The sequence below is a fragment of the Brassica napus genome, chromosome C7 (genome assembly GCF_020379485.1).
Source record: "Brassica napus cultivar Da-Ae chromosome C7, Da-Ae, whole genome shotgun sequence".
Lineage (NCBI taxonomy): Eukaryota > Viridiplantae > Streptophyta > Magnoliopsida > Brassicales > Brassicaceae > Brassica > Brassica napus.
This window is the reverse complement of record NC_063450.1, coordinates 23,767,883-23,786,702: the sequence shown is the minus strand read 5'-3', so window position 1 is coordinate 23,786,702 and position 18,820 is coordinate 23,767,883. Positions and strand designations below refer to the sequence as shown.

Below are 18,820 nucleotides of genomic sequence, written 5' to 3'. Positions count from 1 at the left end.
AAAATTGTTTAATAATTACAAAAAAATAGTTTTAATAATATATATATATGAAAAATATTTTTAAATCCCAAATAATAGTATTTAATCACAAAAAAAGTTTTATAGATATTTAAAATGTTTTGTAAAATCCAAAAAATCGAATTTATATAGAAATTTTTTTTTGTAAAATCCAAAAAATCGAATTTATATAGAAAAATCGTTTTGTAAAATAAAAAAATCGATTTTATATACAAAAATCGATTTTATAAATACAAAAAATAAAAAAATTATAAAAAAAATCTAAATCAATTCAACAAAACAAATTATTCAACCAAATCACAATTCTAAACCTATTATACAACCAAATCACAATCCTAACCAATCACCCTAACAAAAATCTATCAAAACTACACAAAAACCTAACAAATAGAACCTAAGAGAGTGGGATAGGGTCCTTACATGATTTGTGTAAGAGAAGAGGGAGATCGCCGGAGATATCGTCGGATTTCAGGGGGAAATCGCCGGAGAGAAAGAGAGGAGTCGCGCAGAGGAAGAAGAGAGAAATGGGGAAGAAGAAGGGGCTCGTGGTTATAAAACCTAGGGTCCGACGGACATTATCCGTCGGAATTCCGTCGGAATTCTAATTTCAATTTTCGCGAAATATTTGCCCGGTAAAATGAAAATATTCCGAGGAAATTCCGACAGATAGTAAAATATCCGTCGGAATTTCCTCGGAATATTCCGAGGAAATACCGAGGAACTAGTGTTTGGGGTTTCAAAACATCAATTTTTTTGCCGTATTTCATTTCTTATACAATTGTAATGCATACCATTGAGGATTCTTTGTATACATGAGCATAAACCATGAAATAACAAATTTCAAAACTAATTGAAAGTATTCCCTTTACCGTTCATTAAAAGGTATAAGTGTTTCTCTTATGTTGCGAGATTTCGTTCATACAATCGGAAAAGTGTTAATTATACGGTAAGGAACAAATTTTTGACTTCATAATGAACGTAAGACACTTAATAAGGGTTATATAGGTGTTATTCAAACGGCAAAACGTTGTTTTCGGTTTAAAAACCCTATTTCCTCGGAATTTCCTCGGATTATTCCGAGGGAACTCCGAGGAAACCCTCTTCTTCCTCGGAATTTCCTCGGAATATTCCGAGGAAATTCCGACGAACTAGTGTTTGGGGTTTCAAAACGTAATTTTTTTTTAAAAAACGCATCGATCGATGCGTTTTTGAACAAAAACAAATCGATCGATTACTAAGATGGACCGGGCCGTAAGATTGTGATCGATCGATGAGAGTATCCCATCGATCGATCGACAATCTGAATTGTTCCTCGGAATGCCCTCGGAAAATCTTGTATGTTTTTTTAAAAACGCATCGATCGATGCGTTTTTGAACAAAAACAAATCGATCGATTACTAAGATGGACCGGGCCGTAAGATTGTGATCGATCGATGAGAGTATCCCATCGATCGATCGACAATCTGAATTGTTCCTCGGAATTTCCTCGGAAAATCTTGTATGTTTTTTTAAAAACGCATCGATCGATGCGTTTTTGAACAAAAACAAATCGATCGATTACTAAGATGGACCGGGCCGTAAGATTGTGATCGATCGATGAGAGTATCCCATCGATCGATCGACAATCTGAATTGTTCCTCGGAATTTCCTCGGAAAATCTTGTATGTTTTTTTAAAAACGCATCGATCGATGCGTTTTTGAACAAAAACAAATCGATCGATTACTAAGATGGACCGGGCCGTAAGATTGTGATCGATCGATGAGAGTATCCCATCGATCGATCGACAATCTGAATTGTTCCTCGGAATTTCCTCGGAAAATCTTGTATGTTTTTTTAAAAACGCATCGATCGATGCGTTATAGAACAAAAACGCATCGATCGATTACCAAGATGGCCCGGGCCGTAAGAATGTGATCGATCGATGCGTTATAGAACAAAAACGCATCGATCGATGCGTGTTCGGAAAACAGAATTATAAGGCAAAACCCGACCTTTTTTGGATCTAAACCTTAGAACTCTCATCCCCTCCGATTTCCCCTATAATTCGCCCCCCCCCCTTTCTCTCTCTATAATCATCCGATTTGAACAATTTTGGGCTCTATTCCACTTGATTTTTCGAGCTCTACCTGATTCCTACACTCGTCTTCACCCTAAGACAGGTATACTCCGCGAATCTCCACATTCTGAAATCGTGTTCTTGAGCAATTTTTTGGGTTTTGTGAATTTCTTATTTCCGTGTTGATTCCTTGATCAAATATGCATGAAACAGATGTTTAAACATGGAATAGAACACAATTGTCTGTGATCAACGAGTTTGGAACATGATTTGAGATGATTTAGGGATTGAGAATTTTTTTCAATTTCGTTTTTTTTTATCACAACTCGATTTCGCTTTTCATTTTCATGTTGCTTTGAGTTCTTAATTGATTATAACCATGTTGAGAGCAATGATTCTATTTTGTAGAGAATGAAGCGCACGAAAACATCAGCAAAGAAAAACACACAAGAAGAGGGTTCGTCTCAGCTGGAGAAGCAAAGGCCAAAGAAGTGGGATAAGTCTGATACCACCCACTACAACAACATGAAGAAGGTAGCCGTTCCGGCTACACAACTAGCATGTCCTGAGACGATGACAATATTGGGAATCAAAGCAGACATTGAAGGACTGTTCCAGAACATGGGTCTAGGCCAACTATGCAACCTCAAGGAACCCACTTATCCGGAGTTGGTACGCCAGTTCATAGCATCCGCATACGTCACCCGTCCCGATGATAGCCATCAGGAAGGTTTTCTGGCATTCGTAGTGCAGAAAGTATACTATGAGGTATCTTTCACAGACCTCTGCGGACTATTTGGATTGAGTGCGGGGGAGAGGACATCTGGTCTTTATTGGACTTCAGAGCTGTTGAACTTCTGGGAAACGATTGGCACAGGGGTTTATAGATCTTCTCAGGCAAAGGAGTCACTTATCCGGAGCCCAGTACTGAGATATGCGACACGCCTCATTGGCTCATTGCTATACGGGACAACCACAGCCGCATCAGTCACGCAATGGGAGTTGTGCCTCCTGTACCAAGGTGTGAGGCATTTGCTACCGGCATTTGGAAACTCTACATTCCCACCTGCTACTGCCTTCAACATGGGAGCGGTGCTGGCCGCAAACTTAGCAGGATACAAGGGGAAAGTAACCAAATCCAAGAGCAATGCATGTGGATTTGGTGCAGTGATTACTCGGATCCTTAGACATGTGGGTGTAGACTGCGAGAACCAGCAGGTAGCACTGGACAGATCGAACAACATTGCTTGGAACTACCTGGATGTCATTTCTCTAGTAAGTAAGGAGTTCATAGCTGGTCCCCACTCGAGGATCCATCGGGATGGTCCTTACGTCTACGTATTCCAGGACCGAGCGAAGAAAACACTCTACTGCCACCTGCCTCAGATCGGCCTGACTGCTCTACTTTCAGAGGCTGCAGTTGAGTTCCTACCCCCTGCTACCGCACTAGTAGACAAGCCATCCTTCTTCACGCCAAAATATCAGACCAAAGGCAAGGGCGTGGTTGATGAAGAAGGACAAGATGAGGCTGCACAAGCCATTCCAGATGATTCACAACCCCATCAGCTACTCCCATCAGACTCCAGCCAGTACAAGCTGCAAGAGCTTCCACCGAACGCCACTTCGCGCCAGCAACAACATTGGAGAGATCAGAGCATAAAGACAAACAACGACATGCTACACAAGATCTGGGCTGCCATTTCACGTATCAGGCCGTGTCGTTGCCAAAAGGATGATGTAGTTCATCGGGACAACTCTCCATCCAGCTCTGGTTCGGGTTCGAGTGGTACACACAGGGTAAGAAAGAGGTCCAAGAGACCCAACGATGCAGGAACATCTGGAGCAGGAGACGAGGAGTAGGAGCTATCACCGGCTATTTTATTTTCTTTTCTATTCTAACGTTTTATGGTCTTATTTTCTGTTAATTTTGAACTGAGTTTTTTTTTAGGTTTCTTAATTATGAGTTCGTATTTCTTTTACATGGTTTCTTCGTTTTATTTGGTTGTGTTTTGAGTAGCTTTTAATTCGTATTCAGCTTTGCCTTGCTAGATAAACCAAATAACTATTATCCGAGGAAAGAGGTTATATCAAGTGTTCCTCGGAATTTCCTCGGTATTTCTTAAAAAAAAAAAAAATAAGTTCAATGGTAGTCTGTTTCCGAGTCATCATCACCAGATGAATCTGAATCTGGATCTTGGTGAAACTCTCCAATCACTGGTTCATCCTCTACGTGAACGACGGCTTCCTCTCCAAAGTCGGTTAAATCGACTACAAGGCCAACTCCAGCTAAATCTTCTGCTGCACTACAGTTGCCGGATGTGCTTGGTTGTAGTGGGTCTTCCAGCTCAGAACTTCCCTGAACTCGGCCTCTCGGGTTGAGTCTTGTAACAGTAACCCATGGATCATCTCTGTTCCTTACCCGGGGGTACTTGATATAACAAACCTGTAACATTTAGAAAAATTATAAATTAATACACATGATGATGAATCATTCTGAATAATTAACATTTAATTACCTGATCGGCCTGGGAAGCAAGAATGAAAGGATCATAATATTGCAGCTTTCGCCTCGAATTTACTGATGTAACACCAAATGCATCTGTTCTCACACCTCGATCTGGGGTGTTGTCGTGCCAATCACAATAGAAAACAGTACAGCGCAATCCAACCATGCCCAAATACTTGATTTCCAAAATCTCATGTATGTGTCCGTAGTATACATCATCTCCTGATGCAGAACAAACGCCAGCATCATAAGTCGTACTCGAACGTCTCCTCTTCTGAGTTGTGAATGCATATCCTCGAGTACAAAATCTCGGATATGACTTCACAACAAAGTTTGGTCCAACGACCATCTCACGTATCCAATCGTCAAATGTTTCACCTCTGGCCAAACCAGCAGACACCTATTAATAGCACATATATATATATTATATCAATAAATGTGAATTAGTATAAATATGTGATAAAATATATTTTAATTTGTTTAAAGCACTCACATAAGTAAACATCCATCCAGTAAATTCTCTCTGCTTCATTTCTTCTAGTTCGTCCTCTGTGGCGTATCTATACTCGAACCGCTTTTCTGCCATGAAAATCCTGTATATGATGACAATAATGTAATTAATTAAGATTTAAATTTCAACTTGTTAAAATAAAAATTTGTAAGCTCATTTATTTACCTCTCATATTGAAGAACGTCTTCGCAGTTGGTGAGCAAATATGTTTGCAAATGACTGCGCTCCTGCTCAGTAAGTCGACGGTCCTTTGGTTTTCCGCTAAGTCGTCCAACGTCTGTGAAAATGTCTGGAACCGTAACATGATATGTTGCCCGTTCGCCTCTATCATCATGCCGAGCAGGTCTTCTGTTTTTGGTCTGAACTTCTGCTGGAAAGTAGTACTCGGCAAAGTTTGAAGTTTCTTCATTGATCATCTGTGCGACTATAGAACCTTCCACCCTACTTAAATTTTTCACCATCTTCTTCAAATGGAACATATACCGCTCATACAGATACATCCATCTATACTGCACAGGACCACCAAGTTCCAATTCTCTTGCCAGGTGAATAACAAGATGCTCCATAACATCAAAAAATGAGGGAGGAAATATCTTCTCAAGGTTGCACTGAATCACGGCTATGTTAGTCTTCAAATTTTCAATACCTTCAAGAGTCACTGATCTCGTGCATAAATCGCGGAAGAAACCACTTATCCCTGCAATTGCTTCATGAACATTTCGTGGTAATAGTTCCTTGAAGGCGAACGGAAGGAGGCGCTGCATCATTACATGGCAATCGTGGCTTTTCAAGCCAGTAAACTTTCCTTCCTTTCTGTCGATACAGTTACGCAAATTTGATGCGTAACCGTCTGGAAATTCCACATCGTTTGAAATCCAATCAAAGAACGCATCTTTTCCCGCTGCATCAAGTCGGTATATGGGAAAAGGAGCCCTACCATTCTCATCAACATGAAGTTCTGAACGAGCACATATATCGACTAAATCCAGTCTTGACTTCAAATTATCCTTTGTTTTACCTTGAACATTAAGGATCGTGTTCATGAGATTGTCAAAAAAGTTCTTCTCAATATGCATGACATCTAAATTATGCCTTAGCAGATGATCCTCCCAGTATGGCAGATCCCAGAAAATATTTTTTTTGTGCCAGTTATGTAGTTCTCCAACAGCATCTACCGGAAAACGCTCATGTCCACCGACTTCTGGCGTCCTTTCTGCACCAAAATCTCTTAGTTGTATCTTCAAATCTTTCCCACAAATTTCCGGAGGTGGACTGTCAAACACCCTCTTGTTCTTCGTAAACAAATTCCTACTCCTACGATATGGATGATCAGGTGGTAGGAATCTCCTGTGACAGTCAAACCAACACGTTTTCCTTCCGTGCTTTAGTTGGAAAGCATCAGTGTTATCTTGACAATATGGACATGATAGCCTTCCATGCGTTGTCCATCCAGACAACATACCATATGCTGGAAAATCACTTATTGTCCACATTAGTACTGCCCGCATTTGAAAGTTTTCTTTACACGAAACATCGTATGTTTCAGCACCTTGAGCCCATAGTTGTTGCAACTCATATATTAGTGGCTGAAGAAACACATCAAGTGATCTCTTAGGATGCTCTGGTCCGGGAACGAGAATCGAGAGAAACAAAAACTCTCGTCGCAAGCACAAGTTTGGGGGGAGGTTGTATGGTGTAAGAATGACGGGCCATAGAGAATACTGTCTTCCACTCTTGCCAAACGGACTGAAACCATCAGTACATAATCCAAGGTAGACATTTCTTCTCTCATACGCAAAGTCGGGATACTTTGATTGGAAATGCTTCCACGCTTTTGCATCTGAAGGATGTCTGATCTCACCATCTGTTGAGTGCTCCGCATGCCATCTCATTGGTTGCGCTGTGCGTTCAGACAGATACAACCTCTGCAACCTTTCCGTCAAAGGTAAATACCACATCCTTTTATATGGCACTGGAACTCTTCCACTCGTATCTTTATAACGAGGCTTTCCACAAAATTTGCATGTAACCCGCTGTTCATCCGCCCTCCAATAAATCATGCAGTTGTCGCTGCATACATCTATTACCTGATACGATAAACCAAGACCAGCTACGAGTTTCTGAACCTCGTAGTATGAACCAGGAGCTACATTATCCTCGGGTAGAATACCTTTTACAAAATCAGCAATCGCATCCACACAGTCTTCAGCCAAATTATAATCTGTTTTAATGCCCATCAATCTTGTAGCAGATGATAAAGCTGAATGACCATCTCTGCAACCTTCGTACAATGGTTGCTTTCCAGCATCCAACATATCATAAAATCTCCTAGCTTCTGCATTGGGTAAATCTTCCCCTCTAAAATGATCATTTACCATCTGCTCAGTACCTACACCATAATCTACATCCGTTCTAATTGGTTCTTCTAATCTAACCGCTGGCTGAGGTTCACTAGTACTACCATGTTCATAATCAGTTTCCCCATGATGATACCAAATTTTGTAACTTCGTGTAAACCCACTCAAATATAGATGAGTCCAAACATCCCACTCTTTAATAACCTTTCTATTTTTACAATTAGAGCAAGGACATCTTAACATACCTGTTTTTGCTTCCGGTTGTCGGTGAACTAACCCCATGAATTCGGTTATACCTCGTTGGTATTCTTCCGTAAGCAATCTCGTGTTCGGATCCAAATGAGGTCGATCGATCCAAGAACGAAAATAATTTGAAGAAGACATATTTTTTATGAATCAAATTCGTGTGTAAATAGAGTAAGAGGGAGGATGAAGATATGAAGTGAATGAAGAGGAAGAGGAGTGCTTGTATTTATAGTTTAAATCCTGCCGACATACCGAGGAAATTCCGACGGAATCCCGACGGACAAAACTAGTTCGTCGGAATTTCCTCGGAATTTTGTAAAATCCCCCAACGGCTCTCCAACGGCTATAATATTTCCTCGGAATTCATCGGTTTTTTCCGAGGAACACAGTTTTCCTCGGAATTTCCTCGGAATATTCCGACAGACTGTAGTTTCCTCGGAATTCCGTCGGTATATTCCGAGGAAATTCCGAGGAAACCCAATTTTGTGTTTCCTCGGAATTTCCTTGGAAATTCCTCGGTATATTCCGAGGATTTCATTTTCCGTCGGAATGTCCGTCAGAATATCGCTGTTTTCTTGTAGTGAGTATATATTCACCAGCTCGGTTTAAAAATAATATAATTCTAGAACAACAAAACAAATTACTTATTTCACCAGTTCGGGTAATATCTGAATCTGAACAGGTAATATCCAAACCCGAATGGATATCCGAAGATAACCCCACATAAGTATATTTAACCCTATATTTCTAGTTTTCTTTTCATTTTATTCAAAATATTTATACTAATGATGTTTATTGCTCAAAATTAGATAATATACATATAACTATGGATAAAATCATTTTCTACTCACTTAAAATATATATCAAGCTCTTGTTTCTTGCATTAACAAAAATTGCATATATAATTTCAAAACAACAACTAAATCAGTGTCTTTCTATTTTTAAAGTTTTATCTCCAAACATATTAATAGTTAAATCTTTTAAAAATTAGAAAACCAGTTAAGTTAAAATATATTTTAAATACAAAAAAAAACTTAAACAATGAATAATTGATTTTTTTTCTTCAAAATTTAAATATATGAATCCGACCCAAAATATCTGAATCCGAACATAAAATACCCGAACCCGACTCGAAGTATAGAAATACCCGAACAGGTTAGTGTTTATACTCGAAGTATAAAATACATGTTCGGGTATTTCTATACCTTCATACTGAAATACTCGATATGAATCCGAACGTGTATCCGAACGCCCACCCCTACGATATATGATCATTTGTATCTTGCTTGACCCAAAAAAAGTTAAACCATTGATCACAAAATTTTCAGTGTGGGACTTTTACCATTTTAGTAATTTATAGTCGTTTTTTAAAATTCAAAATATAACATATAGGAAAAAAATCTAATTTTTTTATTATATGTTTAATGTGATTGTTTAATTTTTTTTAATAGTATAAAATTAAAAAAAAAAAGAGGTTAGAAAAATTGTTATCAAATATGTATTATTTATAATCGTTAATTATCATATATATGTTAACAATATTAGACAATTCCGTAGCTTTTATTTAAGGAAAAACAAATATTCATAGTATATATTTATATGGACCAACTTATTTTTCTAATAATTCTAAGAATCATTTTCGTGATGACACGTGGCTACGAAAATTTGTTGTAATGCTCCGGGATTAATATATAGGGGATTGGACAAAGCAGAGTGCAAAAATATATTTGATTATTCGGTGACTGATTCAAAATCTTCTACATTGGAATTTCATCTATAGTATAACTATTTCTTCTGTATTTTAGAATATATGATGAAATTATACTAAAATGATTTGGTATAATTTAAAACTACTATAATCAAGCTATTGGAACCCCAAATCTCTTATTTATATGATGACTGATTAACGTAATCTCTTTGAGTCCAAGCTAGCCATTGTTTCTTCTACATTGGAATTATATACATATTATATTTGGATCTCATCCTAGTACATATGATTAAAGTTCATTTAAACCTTCTACAAGTATTAACACCATTTTACCGTGTGGGGCCGGGGTTGACAATGTCAAATGATAAAGCTTAGGAAATTAAAATATTAAAGTTGGGAGTGGTAAAATATTTATGGGCCGAGTATTAAAAGAAACAACCCTGTTTTTACTTGTTAAGTTTAACCTAATGGTAAATTGTAAATATCATTAAGAACTTAATGAAGGTTCGGAGCAAGTGATTGAAACCAAGATATGATTTCCAGCCGATCAGGTTTTAGGGACCGCAAAAAGTTTTAAAAAACCCCAAAGAACCTAAAACATTAACATCAAACAACCAACAATGGCTACCTTGAAGTTAATATTACATTGTAGCACAAAGACAACCATATTGAGCTCTCATACCAAAGCACTTTTTAATCTACTGGTTTGAAGCAGCGATCAAGAGAATAACCTGAAGGCGAGTTTGATCGAGCTTCACCGAAGTGGCTCATAGCAGACATCTACGGAAGCGCCTAGCTCACGCCCCAAAACTCCGCTGGAGGAGGACGTCGACAAAGCAAAGCCCAAGTTAACACAGACGAAAGCCAGAATGTAAGACTAAACTCCCACTGCTGAAGATGAAGATGTTCAAGCGCAGACGGTAGTTTAACCCCTCAATCCGCTATGCGACACAGAAGATGCGGCGGAGAGAGCAAGTTACATATCAGCTATCTGCTGGGAGCTTTGGAACGGGAAATGAAGCACTGAAGGAGCACGGTACTCCTTAAAGCAGGTGATCTGATGGCAAAAGAGAGCTTCACTTTTTCCGCAGGAGACGTCAACACCAAGGGTTGTCTTCAATACCCTAGTAGTAGACGATGAGAGAAGCCCACCTTTCACTGAGATAGACCATGGGAGTCGTCATTCGAGCTAAAGAAAAAATGTCCTCGGTGGTGCGCCGCACAACCACCCTTCACTCAGAGAGAGGAGGAGCTCTACGCAGACCCTGGAAACTGCCCGCTAGAATAGACCGGCCGGGGCGAGACGGCGGAGCAGAAGCGAGACGGCACGACTCGTCGAAGCTTCTGGCGGATCTCGGATCTTAGATCTGACCCAGATCCAAGCGCAATCAGCGACTAGAAGCAAATCCAGGGCTCTCATAGCTATCACCGACCTATCCCGCCTCAGCTGGTGGTCCAGAAGAAATAAAGACCCTTTGATTCCAGCTAGTTCCTGCGGAAAAGACTCCATCGGACCCAGACATACCAAACAAGGAAAAAATAGCAGAGGGTGAAGGGGATGAACAATAACAGGTTGACAGGGGAGAGGGAGACCGACGACGGGAGGTACCATCGGTCGCCTGAGCGTGAAGAAAGCGAGGCGGCGGCTTAGGGTTTTCGATTTGGGGAGGGAGAGACTAAAGAGAGAATTTCACTTCTCTCTCCTCTCTCTGTTAAGTGTTAACCTAACCGGTTGTTATTGATGTCTTCTCATAAAACGCTTCCATGATGAATGATCTAACGCACACAGTCGCGACTAGCATCAACAAAATCATTCTCAGCAGTTTTTCTGATTAGTTTAATATCATTGGTCGATGTTGGGGTGTTTACTACGTACATATGATTAGGATAGTATTTCAAAGTTTATTAATCTAGTGGTTTTGTCCTCAGATAGTAGTATATATAGATGCTAAGGAACATAACGTGAAAAGGTACTCGGGTGGTGCAATATATTCTTTGTTATCAGTTCTGTGGATGATTTTAATTAGGTGGTGCAAGAGAAAAGGGTTGAATTTTAGGGTTGTGTTTACTTGTATAGGAAGGAAGCAGAGCATGATGATGAGAATATAAATATCCTCTGAAATCAAAATTCATGTGGATTATATATTACATACCTTACTGTGTTTTCTCTTCGAAGTCCCTCCTCTCAAGTATTTGAGCTTTGAGTTCGTTGGAGTCTGAGATTTGTAGATACATGAAGATAGTACAGTGATACTCTTCATGCCAATGCTTTGCAAATGCTAATTTCAAATAGAGACAAGGCTGTTTAAATATTAGGCTCGGCCCAACAATATTTGACACATAAGACTCGGCCCAACGACAAATATAAGGAAGAGAAGAGGAGATATAATGAAATCTTTTTCTCACCTTATATCTTTCTTCCGCACAGAAGCTACTGATAGCTTCTTCTTCTTCTTCTTCTTGTAGTCATTTACAGCAATGGCTTCCTCACTCTCTGCATTACCTCTCGCTGATCGAAATTTTCGCGAAAAGTCTTCTCTTTTGCACTCTTCGTCTTCTCGTTTCGTTCTTAGAGCAAGAGCCGCCGCAAAAGAGGTCCACTTCAACCGTGATGGCTCTGTCACCAAGAAACTCAAGGTTTACTTTCCTTTTATGTGAGTGATTCGTCGAGAACTTTGTTTTTCTTATGGGGGAAAATGGTGGTGAAGTTTGGTGCAGGCAGGTGCAGATATGGTAGCAAAGCTATTAGGCGTTACATTGGGTCCAAAGGGACGAAACGTGGTGTTGCAGAACAAGTATGGACCTCCCAAGATCGTCAATGACGGTGAAACTGTTCTCAAAGAGGTAACTCATTGTTCTATTTGCTTTTTTATCTTTTTTTATAGCCACATACGCTTATATTGTGCGGTGTAGATTGAATTAGAGGATCCGTTGGAGAATGTTGGAGTGAAACTTGTGAGGCAAGCAGGTGCTAAGACTAATGACCTTGCTGGTGATGGTTCCACTACATCTATAGTGCTTGCTCATGGCCTTATCACTGAAGGTATTAAGGTACATAATCCCATTATGACCAAACTGGATAATGCCTGATTACATGTGCTTCTACTTTTGAACCATCATGCCTTCTCTTCAGGTGGTTTCTGCTGGGATAAATCCAATCCAAGTTGCTCGTGGTATTGATAAAACTGCAAAAGCTCTTGTTTTAGAGCTCAAGTCTATGTCCAGAGAGGTGAAAGATCTATGCTTTTGACACACCCTTGAGAGAGTACTCATGAAAATGGAGTTAGTTAATTAGCTAGCTAGCCATTGATAGAGTAAACTCTGGACCTCTGTGTTTGCAGATTGAGGATCATGAGCTTGCTGATGTTGCAGCAGTTAGCGCAGGGAACGACTACGAAGTAGGGAACATGATTGCAAATGCTTTTCAGCAAGTAGGAAGGAGTGGTGTAGTTACGATAGAGAAAGGCAAATACCTAGTGAACAATCTTGAGGTTGTGGAAGGAATGCAGTTTAATCGTGGTTACTTATCTCCTTACTTTGTTACTGATCGAAGGAAGAGAGAAGTTGAGTTCCATGATTGCAAGGTTAGAAAACTAAGACCTCATCATTTGTTTTTACCCTTTGTCTTGGAAGTGGTGGCTAAGAGTATATGTAGATACATGTCTTGTTTTTTGTGTTGTAGCTGCTCTTGGTTGATAAGAAAATAACAAATCCAAAAGATATGTTCAAGATACTTGACTCTGCTGTTAAAGAGGAGTTTCCAGTTCTTATAGTTGCTGAGGAGATAGAGCAAGACGCTCTTGCTCCTGTTATTAGGAACAAACTAAAAGGTAACCTGAAGGCGGCAGCTATTAAAGCTCCTTCGTTTGGAGAGCGGAAGAGCCATTGCTTGGATGATCTTGCTATCTTAACTGGAGGTAGTCAGTCATATAACACTTTTGCCTTTTTGAGTGTATATTTTTTTCTTGTTCTTAGTACTTGGATCACTGGGGTTGTTCTCTCTGTGTAGCTACTGTGATCAGAGATGAGATGGGGTTGAGCTTAGAGAAGGCAGGAAAAGAAGTTTTAGGAACAGCAAAAAGGGTTCTTGTAACTAAGGACTCAACACTGATTGTTACTAATGGGGACACTCAGAAAGCAGTTGAGGAAAGGGTTTCTCAGATTAAAAAACTTGTCCAGGTCCTTCTATTATCAATAGTCTTTTCTCGTTTCATTAACCAAGACATCATATTTGAGGCTCATGTGTTTTCATTTGATCATAATGTGTAATTCAGAACACTGAGGAAAATTTTCAGAAGAAGATCCTCAATGAAAGGATAGCCAGATTATCTGGTGGAATTGCATCAATCCAGGTGACTTTATAAACCCATTGATACTGAAAATAGTCTGATTGTCATGAACTAACTTTCAAAGGCCTTAGGTAGGTGCACAGACGCAAGTTGAGTTGAAGGATAAACAGCTAAAGGTTGAAGATGCCCTGAATGCAACTAAGGTAGAGTCAAAACATATGATTCCAGAAATTGTCAGTGCAAAGAAATCTGATCTCTCTCAGAATTTTAGTCAGCAATTGAAGAAGGGATTGTAGTTGGTGGTGGCTGTGCTCTCCTGAGACTGGCTGCTAAAGTAGACAGCATTAAAGACACCCTAGACAACACAGAACAGAAGGTACTCAGTTTTAAAAGTGGAACATAGTATTTAGACTTCTTAAAGCATGCTTAATCTTTTTTCTTGAATATGCAAGATTGGAGCTGAAATATTCAAGAAAGCATTGAGCTACCCTATAAGACTTATAGCCAAAAACGCAGGCACAAATGGCAATATTGTCATAGAAAAGGTATTTGATAACGTCATCTCTCTAGGTAGAACCAGACCTAACTTGTAATGGAACTTAACTCTGAAATCTACAGGTATTATTGAACGAAAACATGATGTACGGTTACAACGCTGCAAAGAATCAATACGAAGATCTGATGTTGGCTGGTATCATCGATCCGACCAAGGTAAATTCCCTTTGATGATGTCTTGTTCCAGCTTCTCATTTAAACCGTTTTGTCATATATATATATATATTGAAACACGCAGGTTGTGAGATGTTGCTTGGAACACGCTGCATCAGTGGCTAATACGTTTCTGACGTCAGACGCTGTTGTGGTTGAGATTAAAGAAAACAAACCGAGGCCAATGATTAACCCACCATTGCCTACTTCTCCAGCTGCATCCTCCATGTTCCCTGACAGAAACTTGCCAAGATTCCCTCAAATTATGCCCAGAACTCGAAACCACTTTCCAAGGAAGTAGGACACCATCTACTTTTAGAATAAAATAATGTATAAACGACCAAATAACATGAGAAGGTTACGTTTCATGTTTTCTGAAACTGCGCTAATCTTTGTTCACCTAGTAAACGTGTCCAAGCTAGAAGCTTCTTCTTCTTCTTGTTATCACTAAACACGAGATCTTGTCGTAACGGAGAATTTTTAAGAGAATGATGTGGATAAGCGTGCAGACAGCGATGGATCTAATCATCGCCGGAATCTCTCTGATGATCGGATTAGGATTCTTCGCTCTCATCGCCGCCGTCCTTTGTTCCGTGGCCTTCTTCCACCATGTCAAAGCTACTTCTTGACCATCAAAAAAGCGAATCTTTTTCAAACAAAGATTGAATCTTTGAGGGAGAGACGAAGGAGCTTCTCATTGATTTAGTTGTAAAACAAGAGACAATTGTAATCTATTTAAGCTAAAAAGTTTGTTCATTTCTTGATTTTTCTGTTTACGTATGAACACCATTCCTCGGATCCCATCCGGGTAACCCGAGAATCCGGGGATCCGAACACAGAGCAATGTTACAGATCCCTTTCATCTGCAGATCCTCGATCAGCCTCTCCATCAACCACCACGTCTCATATGATTGCGTTGAACAAGCCGTCTCCCCTCTCTCTCGCCAACGCGACCGAAGACAGACGTTAGCTGATCCTCGTTGGTGATTGAGTAGCTCGCCAGCTGTCGTCGTATTGCCGCTGAAAACGCAGCTTGCGGTGATGACTGTGGGTACTGCGTTTGAGGGTTTAAGGTGGACCTTATAACCTTAGGGAAGCCGGAGGAGTGGAGGGAGATTGTGCCTCCGAGAAGCATTTTTTTTAGACAACCGGTTCTTATCAAAATGTCGGCTTTTCTTTTTCGCTAGATTTCAAAAAAAAAAAAAAAAAACAGACCAAACAAGAGTTGAAGTAATGATTTGTCTTTTGGGGGATAAAGAGTGTGTGGCTGTGTATTACGTAGCTTTTACTCTTTTTGTTCTGTTTTGAGTAAATAAAAAAATAAAATCGGATTAAAATCAGTACGAAGAAACTCTCGTGGTGGTTGTCAGAGACCATTGTCGTTTGGTAGTTGATGAGGGCATTCCTATAATAGTATCTACTTTTGGTAACAGTTATGTTAAATGTACCATTGTCATTTGGTACTTTTGGTCAGAGTTATGTTTATTTTATGCTGTTTTCCTCAATTATTTGTACATCAACTGAAACTAAAAAGGTACATTTGCGGCATATTCCGACTTCTGATGCGTTGCAGCTTCTTCTAACTCTCGAACATGCGCACATCTTCAGTGCCATTGTTACGACTACTGCTTGTTCAGCTCTACAGCTAATAACCAGCTGGGAATTTTTTATGTTTTGCTTTTGGTTAACTTCAACTTCAGCTAAACACCACTTCCTCTGTATCTTTGAACTCCCTAGTGTTCTTTCTGTTGGTAGACCCCAAGAAACATGTCCAAACTGCAGAACCGATCTACAATCGCTCAAGTCTTCTTCCAGGTCTCATGATGCTTTGGTGATTTTCAGAACTTTCTTTTAACTTTCTAAGTGGTTAGAAATTACATTTCTGGAAACTTGATCTTGAGCCTATTAATGAGGCAAATCAAATGTAACATTCAAATTTTATAACGAGAGAGGCTAGGACTGGGAAAAAAGTATTCTCTATCCTGACAACTTTGTTTTTGAATCATTATAATGATGTGACTGAGGGGAGTTGGAAATGCTCTTAGGGTTGATGTGCTGGTTGGATTTCATACAGTTTCTCTTCTGATCCTGGAAACCCCATATCAGTTATTGACCTGGTTACTTGAAAACATTACTTTTTTTACAGAAAGCTTTTGAACTTTGTTTTGTTTTGTAATAGTACTGTTAGGCCTAGGTACTGTTTGGCAAAGCAAATATAATTGGTGGTTGTTTGGTGTACCAAGACACTGTTGTATTCTCTTTGGTTGTCCAAATGCTTTTATTAATCTTTCTTGGTGTCATTGTCAACTAGGAATGGAACGTGCACATGCTACTGTTGCCACAAATGCTTCGTTCTTCGCCTTTACTCGTTGAGCCAATCTGGTCCTTCAATCTTCGTAGACCAAGTTTAGTGGTGTATGCTTTCACCAAGCAATATTCTCTCATGTATCTTACGTTTTGTGGGTCACGTAATTAGGTTGGGACTGCCCATCTTTCATTTTCATCTATCTGTATACTTCTCCTACGTGCATTTATCATGAACTGTAGATTATACAAAAGTCCGAAAGCGACCTGAGAATAACATCAAACGTGAGGGTCTTCCTCTTCTGGAAAGTTGCCAGCTAGAGTCTCTTTTGTTTTTTTCTGTTCCCATTAACTGTGTGCCTCATTAAGGTTAAATACTTTTGCAATGATTTATCTAGAGCTCAATGATATATGTATACCAGCTAATTCATTTTCCATGGAACAGATCGCATCTTGTAACAGCAAATTTTGGTATAGCTGTCAGTTGAATTGGTCAAGCAAGGACTTGTCTCTATCTTTTAGTTTATATGTTACATCTCTAACTATAGCTTTCCAGCAAACTGTTTCTTTAGCTACTATAAATGCAATTAATATATGTCATGTTTGTTTTAACTTTCTCTGATGGGTGTGGTTCTACTGTGTTGACAACGTGGGAAAGAAATGACAACAGGATCGTTTCTGATCTTTTCTAATAACTTATTTCCTGATATGCCAATAGTTTCTTTAAAATGTGCTTACAAACAGTTTATAGTAACCGAAAGTGACATATTTTGAATGATTACGTTTTGTTGTTTTGTAGAAGAATCATGTGAAGCTCTTGAAAGTAGCAGGACATTTTTTGTTAGCAAGCAAAGCTCTGCTGTTAGGTACTTGAGCCACACATCATAGAAACAATATTGGTAACCTTAGAAACGCCTGTTTTGACATCAACCTCTTTGTCATACTCATATTCCATTATCACTTTTTTTCTCCGTAAAGGATGATTAGTTTCTATTTCATAAATAGTGTGTGCTTTTCAATGGTATAGATTGGTTATCAAGTGGTTTTTATTGTGAATTAATCAGGAAATGTTTGTTCTCCTCTTGATGGCTCATGTGTTGAAGATGAAGATATGTATGTGAAGAACATGGTACATATGGTATAACATTAACAGGGTTGAACGGAGAACCGTGCAGATAACTTATTTGGGACAGCATCTACAAAAAAAACATATTCCGGCAAATGAAAACAAAGCAACTACCTACACACATGGCTTATTAAAGGCAAACAACAGGACTGGTAAGGGACCTTAAACATCTCTCTCTTCATTACAGGATTTGGATTCTATGAGAACCACCATATGTTCTTCTCGTGAGTATCATCATTTGGTTTTGCTCACCTTGCCTCTACTCTGGGCACGGCTAGCTGCACTTGTTCTTGTTCTAGCTTTGACCTCAGATTTTTCTCCTTCATTGCTTAATGTTTTCTCTGTAGGTTGGCGTTTTTGAATGCAGACTTGTTTAGAACCATTCTTCCTAGCTGCATGTTTGTTGATGTTGTTTGAAATCTGATTGCTAGGCCCTGAAGATGCATCAGAGGCCATCGAGTCATCACTCTCTTTACCACCATCATTATTCTCGTAACCATCATCGACATCTTTTACATGTGAGTACTCATCATCATCATCACCATCATCATCAACAACAACAGTAGAATGGCCATTTCCTTGGAAGGCGTCTCCTATGTACATAGTCCACCCTGACTCACAACTGCTGTATTCCTCCTCCTCAGAGGCTCCATGGTTCCTAGGGGACTCCATGGCTTTGATCAACGTAAAGAAGAAAACAAACCAAGTTTTCAATGTTAGCATATATGCGCACACACACACAAAAGATAACTAGATTTGTCTAGTTACATACCTTGTTTGTTTCGATCCACTTCACCACTTTACTCTCTGATTTAGGCTCTGTGTCTCTGTCTCTCTTTGGTTTTGCTCTTCCATCATCAATAAATAGAAGTTTTTTTTTCCAAGTATCAAGAAAAGCCGGAGCCTATTAGAAGCCTCATATAATTGAAGAGAAGAAGTAAGTTTCACCCACATGGCAACCCCTAGCACCATTGTTTTCACTCAATTGAA

The 18,820-nt window shown here is 39.3% G+C and overlaps 2 protein-coding genes and 1 pseudogene across 3 annotated transcripts; 1 reads left to right on the top strand and 2 right to left on the bottom strand.

The window, feature by feature from the left end:
* Window positions 1–11,792: 11,792 nt before the first annotated feature.
* Window positions 11,793–15,164, top strand: LOC106425605 (chaperonin 60 subunit beta 4, chloroplastic). Of its 2 annotated transcripts, none has more exons than XM_013866327.3 (13): window positions 11,793–12,040; window positions 12,122–12,247; window positions 12,317–12,454; window positions 12,537–12,632; window positions 12,745–12,987; window positions 13,086–13,320; window positions 13,413–13,582; window positions 13,678–13,755; window positions 13,824–13,895; window positions 13,964–14,068; window positions 14,145–14,237; window positions 14,311–14,403; window positions 14,486–15,164. In XM_013866327.3, exons 1-13 carry the CDS (start codon window positions 11,882–11,884, stop codon window positions 14,699–14,701), a joined length of 1,824 nt encoding a protein of 607 aa, XP_013721781.1. In that variant the 5' UTR covers window positions 11,793–11,881; the 3' UTR covers window positions 14,702–15,164. The 2 variants fall into 2 exon arrangements, with proteins under 2 accessions (XP_013721781.1, XP_013721782.1); XM_013866328.3 differs by having other exon boundaries at window positions 11,816–12,040; window positions 12,112–12,247.
* Window positions 15,077–15,683, bottom strand: LOC111207918 (annotated as a pseudogene).
* Window positions 15,684–17,801: 2,118 nt separating this feature from the next.
* On the bottom strand, window positions 17,802–18,553 carry BNAC07G12200D (protein SOB FIVE-LIKE 1). Its single transcript, XM_013866329.3, has one exon. It carries the CDS (start codon window positions 18,551–18,553, stop codon window positions 18,065–18,067), a length of 489 nt encoding a protein of 162 aa, XP_013721783.2. The 3' UTR covers window positions 17,802–18,064.
* Window positions 18,554–18,820: the final 267 nt, after the last annotated feature.

Bases quoted from the DNA above. Each gene is read 5' to 3' on its own strand.
- LOC106425605 (XM_013866327.3), top strand. From the start codon at position 11,882: ATGGCTTCCTCACTCTCTGCATTACCTCTCGCTGATCGAAATTTTCGC. The intron at 12,633-12,744 runs GTGAAAGATCTA...CTGTGTTTGCAG, and splicing joins TCAAGTCTATGTCCAGAGAG to ATTGAGGATCATGAGCTTGC. The intron at 13,896-13,963 runs GTAGAGTCAAAA...TCAGAATTTTAG, and splicing joins ATGCCCTGAATGCAACTAAG to TCAGCAATTGAAGAAGGGAT.
- BNAC07G12200D (XM_013866329.3), bottom strand. From the start codon at position 18,553: ATGCTAACATTGAAAACTTGGTTTGTTTTCTTCTTTACGTTGATCAAA.